The sequence below is a fragment of the Tetrao urogallus genome, assembly GCF_951394365.1.
Source record: "Tetrao urogallus genome assembly, chromosome: 4".
Lineage (NCBI taxonomy): Eukaryota > Metazoa > Chordata > Aves > Galliformes > Phasianidae > Tetrao > Tetrao urogallus.
The window spans coordinates 59,271,697-59,279,392 of record NC_136817.1 but is presented as its reverse complement, the minus strand read 5'-3'; the positions used below and the strand labels follow the sequence as shown (position 1 = coordinate 59,279,392).

Below are 7,696 nucleotides of genomic sequence, written 5' to 3'. Positions count from 1 at the left end.
CAATTTATTACAAGATACAGGTGCTCTGTGCAGCCAGGGAGAAAGAGCTGCTTTGCATGACAAGAAAAATTCCCATATGGGATGTAATGAGAATAACAAAGTGCACTGAAAACAAAGGAGTTTACTTAAGGAATTAGAATATAAAATGAAATATAAGAAAATGGAATAGTAGGTGAGATTTGTCTCAGTCTTTTTAAAAAATAATAATCAGAAATCTGAGATAAACAAAGGGAAATAGATTTACAAAAATCTTTGTACAAATTTTAAAGCATAACTTACCTTGGAAGCATTAAAATAAAACAAGGGAAAAACAAATTTAATCTTTCAATTTCCAATAGAACCTGAAGTCTCTTTATGTAGTCTTTAAATTTCTGTCTATTTCTGTTAGTCCAAAGCAGTGACCACAAATACTGAGACCAAATCCGGCACATTTCAGGCTCAGAACATCAACATTACAATGAAACCTTACTGCGGTGTCCTGACCTCAGCATTCTAGGGTGGATTGGTTCTGCATTTTCCTCAGGTATATTCCTCATTTAAAACTATCTCCCCTTCATGTTTCCCACACCGTCTGGAAGAGCTTAAAGAATTCTTTGTTTCCCCTTGCCAAGGCTAAGTGAGAATGTTGGGATTGATTCTCACTCTGTAGCTAAAGAAGATTTCTCGGTTATTATTGATGTTCTTCATTGTTCCTCAGTAAACCAGCTCAGTGAGTATTTATAGCTGCTGAGAGCTCCCAGAAGAATGCTTTGGTACTCTGTGTTCAGACAGCTCACATAAATACTTTGACTACCTGTTGCCTCTTTTTTTTAGCATCTTTGTGATTTTCCTTGGTTCAGTCTCCCCTTCGTGTGGCCTCTCTGACCTCTCTCTGAAAGAAATAAACGAGAGAAATAAAACAAAACTGTAGACCAGGTTTTTCAAAGGCTACTCTCTCTTAAACTAAATTCATTTTGAGAGCACTTGCTCTATGATTGTAACTGCTGCACTAGCTGGTTTCAGCTGCCTCTCTTGAGGCTGCCGAAACAAAGTTGCATAAAGATAAATGTTCCTTTGTAGTGTCCCTGTTCCCTACACGCGTATCCCTTGTTGGCTGTGGGAAAGGAGTGTGTGAAAAGAGTTGTTGCCGTCGGGGAAAGGAGCCATCTCCTGAACTCAATCCCAGGCTGAGGTCACTCAGGGGATAAATACTTTTCCCCAAAGGCCTGTGGCTCCTGAGAACTAAATGTTTGCTTTGCCTGTCAACAGGATTTTCTCTGCTCAATATATCAAGCCCCAGCGACCAGCTGGCTGGTTTGATCTGCCCGTAGTAATCAGCTGGCATCTTTCAGGTTTGTAGCCGTTTCTTCTCCTCTAGTTAGCACCCCAGCATAAGCCAACTGAGACATCTATCAAGAAAATCACTGTTAGAACTGCTACCCTCATCAGCCAAAGACTGGCGCTTGCCTTTGTTGAAGAAATAAAGTGGTAGTTGAAAGCTTAAATACCACACACCATATTTTGGTTGCTACAAGTCAACTTAGTTCCATTGGGTTCAATTGTTTGTGCTGATTTATGCTGTCTGTGACTCGGGTTTTTAAAAGACTACTTAAAGGAAATTTGGAAAGAGTATTTCTCCTTTATCTGCTTAAAATCAAAGTTATTGATAAGATCTGTAACAGCACAGACAAGCAAACTCTGATGATTTTCCTAATTTAGAGAAGGATAAAAGAAAAACAATGGTCAAGTACATGTGAGAAAGAAGTGTTAAAGATTTGCTAGTGTAGGTGTCATATTTTGGTTTTATTGGCATACCTGCCTACAAAGTAGATGTACTGTTTTGTGTAAACAGTTTTTTCACAATGCATTTTTTTTAGCCTCTACTGTACCTGCACAAGCTGGAATTCAGTCTGAGGGGCTCCTGAATATTTTCACAAGAATCATCTTTATCTTCAGATTCTGGAGACTTTAAAGTACCTCTTTTTGAGTTTGCGTTTCTTTTTTCCCCTGGATTACCAAAAACATCACAGATATTAGAGCTGTTTTTGGATTATTCTCAAGCAAAAAACCCCCAAACAAACAAACAAAACAAAAAAACAAAAAAACTAAAAGCAAAGCGAAACAAACAAACAAAAATCTGCTACAGTAATTTCTAACATAGTAACACTTCACACAGATAAATTATTATGGCAAAAAAATCGCCCCATTTTATGTGGGCCTGTTTTATTGTAAATGCTCACAGAGGGGACTTCAGCTTTCAAATTTGCTGCACACTGGTTTAAGTTTGTATGAGGGGCAACCACTGAAAGCATCTCTTGAATAACAGATGCGTCTAATCTCCTAAAAGTGCAGTAGATTCATATAAATATTTCAAGTTTCCCAATTAAATAGGATTTTACTTTTGAGTATCTGTGTGGGAAGGCTGATTCTTCCATTCTACCAAGTGAACGAAAGCTGAGCGATTCAGCCCTGCTCTCCTCCCAGAAATGTAGCAAACAAGGTGAACACAGTCCTTTTTTAAAGTACATCATAAAGATGTGAAAAAAAACTGAGTTTGTGCAAGGTAAAGCTTTACCTCATGGTACCCATTGGTTAAAGGGCAGCTTTGGAGTGGGAACGGACACATTTATTTGTGATTCAGCCACCAGCAAGCTGGATGACTGTGGAAACTCACTGTACTTTTTTTCTATATCCCAGTTACCTCATCTGATGAAAAAAAATCTTTCCCCAAAACTCTGTTGTGACCTATTGCACCATACTGAACAGAGTAAGTGCAACTATGTGTTTTTTAAGACTCCTGGATTGTACCAACCTGCTGGCTTGCTTCTTTTGGACAGCTGCTTCTTCACAGTGACAGGAACTCGAGCCAGTGCAGCCAACTCAGTAATGAAGTCCCATTCTGCTTCCTGCACAAAAGGATAAAGCAGCAGTCAGTTAACACAAAATGGTTTGATTCTGGGTTATGTTATTCTACACATAGTGTGACAAAAACATTCATGTTATTGTAGATGCATGGGAAACAATATGGTATGGCTTTCCTTTAACAGCACTTGACACAAACATGCTGAGAGCATCTGATAAGAGCAGGAGATGTGCTGTGAAGCCTGGCTAGTCACATATACGTGGTATTTGGGCTTGACCTGCCTTTTCTTGGCTGTGAACTCAAGCACACTGATGTACTAGTAAGGAGATTGAATAGACTCCATTTGATTAGACAGAGATGTTCAAGTAACCAAAAAATAAGCCTGAACTTGCAGTGGACATGATGCAGAACTGCCAACAAGTACGATAAAGAATATAACATGTCCCTCATTTCCCAGGTTTTCTTTGTAGGAAATGGTTTCAGGCTGTTAAATGCCTGCCTGTGTTACTGGTTCCTGAGCTTCAATGGTGAATCTCTGCACTAATCTCAAATGGAGCAGCAAAAAGACCCTTACAACCTGTCAACCAATGAGTGGAACAACAGATGCTTTGTCTCTGACTGATTCAGGTTGGTGAGTCATGTTATCCTGATTTACCTTCAGCTGATTCTCCATCTCACTTTCTAGGTGATGCAATCCCAGCAGCTTCTGTTTCAGAAACTCCAGACGAATTTGTTGGTGCAATTCAAACTGAGTCAGAACCTTCTTTTGCTGCAGCACCATTCTGGTAGAGGGAAATTTGAAAGTATCCATGTTGTTCAGGATCACAAAATCATAGGGGTTGGAAAAGACCTCTGGGGATCATCTAGTCCAACCCCCTGCTAAAGGAATACAATGCTAGTGAAGTGCAATCAGAAGATTTTGTAGAAAGGCTCATTAGCAGTATCAGTTATCAATATCATCCAGTTTCTGGTGTGAGAAATAATTTTGCTGTAGATTTTTTAATTAGTTTTCCTTATTTTAACAACCTGCCTTGGGTCACCACAATACACAAGCTCCTTTCTAAGGTTGGAACTGCAGCATTTCAGATTGTCCATGCCTGGAGATCAGATCTAATTTTGAAGTCTTTTTTCAAAACCATTCTATGTTTTCTGCAATGAATCAAGTTAGTTTCACTCTCTGCATGCCAAAGAGACAAGCTGTTAGAGGATCAGGTGTGAGGATAAGGGATTAAGAATTAGCTATTTCATTCAGAGCTTTTTAGTATCAGGTTGACACTGAGCCAGAAACATGATAATTAGAAACCTGGTGTTGGGAGCATTGACAGCTATATTCTTCGCTTGTTTTATTTTGCTGGTAAAAGATTAATATTAATATAGTATAATCTGAATGGCTGCAACTTTGCTAAATCTGTAAGTCTCCTGCTCTCTTGCCTGGCCTACCTTGAAGCAAAACTGTCAATCATTCATTGCATTCCTTGGGGAAGGAGATAACACAAATTGTTTCTGACATCTCCACACAATGCAGTTTCTGTTGTAACGGTCAACGCTTACAGAAGGTTAGCTTACAAAATTTGCTCTTTGAAATCACACACACAACCTTCCAAGGGCAAAAGCAAATAAAAATTTCCACTGAGTTTAAAAGGAATTAGATAATGGAAATTCTGTCATTGATTTAACATCCTGAAAGAATTTGGGATTTCCTAAAAAAAAATCATAATGGAAACATGAAACTGAGTTTTGACTGGTAGTTATGAGATCAACTTAGATGCAAAATAGTTGCATCTTTAATGCCCTGTCTTCTAACTGAATGCAGTCCAATTTAATTGTATTTTATTTTGAACTAGTAGAATAGATTAGGGATGAAAAAATTGAAACAGCTAAAAGGGAATTTACATATCAGAATAAATGATGGGCTTGATAATGAACATCTAACATATTTTCTGAAGCTCTTTCCTAGATGAATTTATTTCTATACTAATTCAAACAAGAATGAAAAACAGAAAGTAGCAGAATGTTTAAAAATGAATTCACCACTTTACAATGTCAAAATTGCATATGCAGTGTTACTTTGGATAATAATGAAGAATAAATAAATTAATTACAAAATATATATTATGTGCATATCATTTTGCAAGACCTGCAAACTTATACCTTTATAATACAGATTTGTATGACAATTAATTCTTTGGATTTACAGTGCTTTTTGTCCAGTCTAAATTTCATAAAATCAATAACATATTAAAAATGACTTTTTATCTAATTAACATCTGAGGTGTTGAAGCCTAAATTTTGTGCAAACAATGTCAATCATCAAAGGCATTCAATGAAATCCTCTAGCCATTTTGAATATTACTCATTCTTCAAAAATGTTATCTTCATTATGGTATATATTTACTCAACAGCAAATTAATATGTACTTTTTATATTTAAAGCAGAAAAGATGGAATATAATGAATTGGAGAACAGCAATTCCCATTCCACATTTACACTGAATTTATTTCAAAATCTGGTGTGTGTTTTGGCATTGCTTTTCATTCTGTATTTCCAAACTGTCTCTATATAGTTCTTCAGTCTGTAATTAATGAGTACCAAAAGTTCTATTTAATAAGAAAGCAATTCTTTAGAGATCAATGGATAGAAAAATTTGGCAACAGATGCTTCTTTTCCATCGAGGACAAAATATTAAATGTAAATATAAAACATTTATTCAACTAGACGTTGATATAAATATGCTAAAGTCAAAACATTTAAACAGCCAGCAGTGCTTCTGCTTGCTCTTACCTTTGGTGGACTGTGGATGATACATTCAGGATGTCTTTGGTCTGTTTTTCTTTCAGTGCTTGTTCATTCTCTTCTTTCTTCCTAAGTCTGTACCTTTCACTTCTTTCTACTGAAATAACATTTTTGTAAAATCTTCTGCTCACAATTACAGACTCTACTTTGAGGTCTGGCATCCAGACGATCCATGTTTTGCATCAGTACAAATTAATCCCTGTTCTAGGTAGTCTTTCCAAAGTCATTGCTCCTTAAAGATCTCAATCACTTATTACACATGCTTGCTCTGCCACTGTGATCTGTTGTACCATCAGACACGAGGTTGTGCATTGTTTAGCTGAGATGGTAACGTCAGTGAATTCCCATTCTTATCTGCTTCTCCCGCTAGGCTAAGTGATTCACACAGAATTTGAAGGAGAAATTTTATGAAAACATTGCCAGATAAAAAAACTCTCAATTACTCTGAGGCCTGAGAATGCTTAACACTGCACTTCCCTTCATTTGAAGGTGAAGTAATTTCAGTACTTCTGCTGATGCTCACACTCTGTAAGCAATCTCTTTATCTGTTGAGTGGGATCTTGAGTCTTGCCTTCAAAGTCCTACCTGGAAGCAATTTGCTGGATATGCTTTCCTCATACCCACTGTTGTGGACCACTGCATTTTTTCTAAAACAAGGAGAGAAATGGATGGGTATACATAACAAATTAAGCTACTTAACATCCATATGGGGAGCATATGACTTGTTCTGAATGCTGGGAGAGGATGGCAGGCACCTCTGAGGCTGACAGTGTATTTGGTGAGGGGAACCACTCTTTCCCCGCATAGCAATCATGCTGGGAAATCACCTCACAGAACAGACCCTTCTAAAAGTAAAGAAACATTTATGTCCTGTCTCCTGGCTGGCTGACAAGGCTTAGCCCAGGGGCAGAGCTTCCAGCTGTTAAGAATCACAGTGGAAAATTTCAGTGCTTCTGGGGGCAATACAACAGCTGAAGAGGGCAGGTATGGGGCCTGCACCACAAATTTTGACTTAGGTAAAAAAAGGGCTTATATCTACTAGAGCATCAAAAGCTCTTATTAAACCTATTTCTCTCTCCTAATACTTGAAGTACCAACAAAGCAGAAGTAGTTTACTTGCTGTTACTGAAAAACAGGGCCACATTAGACCATGCACATGTATCACTGCAATATTTTTCACTGTATTAGTTCATTTAAGCTTTCAGTTTCAGCTTAGTTTCTCTCAGGCCACAAAATCTCAAACACTCCTGTGTTTATTACCAACATAAATACTCTCATCTTCTTTCATGCCTGCAGGCTTACATTGCAGGAGAGATAAATTTATTTTTCCTCAGTTGAAAAGAAAATGTGCTCTTTCAGTAGCTGCTTACACACGTAATTTTCTTTCTCATAGTTCACAGAATGCCAATTCATTGAAACGATATATCCACACAAAGACTAGGAGAAAAAATGATACAAAGAGTGGTGATCAGGAGGCTCTCTTTGTCTCTGCTGATTGGTATTCCAGGTCTTTCAGACTATTTGGGAGACTAGTTGAGAGCAATATGGAAACACCAATGAACAAAAACCAGTCGTGTATGTAATGACAGTGGCATCTCAGCTCGCTCAGATCAGAGAAGTGCTTAGCAGTGGGCTTTCATTTTAATACCTGCTTATCACAGAATGGCTTATGTTGGAAGGGACCTTGAAGATCATCTAGTTCCAACCTCCCTGCCATGGGCTGGTTGCCAAAGACTAGATCAGGCTGCCCAGGGCCCCATCCAACCTTGCCTTGAATGCCTCCAGAGATGGGGCATCCACAACCTTTCTGGGCAGCCTGTTCCAGCGTCTTACTACCCTCTGAATAAAAAATTTCTTCCTAACATATAACCGAAGTCTATCCTTTTCAGTTTAAAGCACTTTTTCCCTTGTCCTGTTGATATCAGACTGTGTAAAAAGTTGGTCCCTCTCCTGCTCGTAAGCTCCTTGAAGTACTGCAAGGCCACAATGAGGTCTCACCAAAGCCTTCTCTGGCGAGTAGAACCAAGTTAAACTAGCCCAACTCCCTTAGTCTTTCTTCAT

General features: G+C 38.1%; 1 protein-coding gene across 1 annotated transcript in view; it reads right to left on the bottom strand.

Annotated features, from left to right (window-relative positions):
* Positions 1 to 789: 789 nt before the first annotated feature.
* The window catches only part of EVC (EvC ciliary complex subunit 1), a gene marked incomplete at both ends in the record, with an annotated part of 50,659 nt that continues 43,752 nt past the window's right edge, over positions 790 to 7,696 (bottom strand). The window contains 5 exon segments of the mRNA XM_079534374.1: positions 790 to 871; positions 1,869 to 1,975; positions 2,790 to 2,885; positions 3,498 to 3,624; positions 5,624 to 5,732. Coding sequence (XP_079390500.1) covers positions 790 to 871; positions 1,869 to 1,975; positions 2,790 to 2,885; positions 3,498 to 3,624; positions 5,624 to 5,732 — 521 coding nt within the window.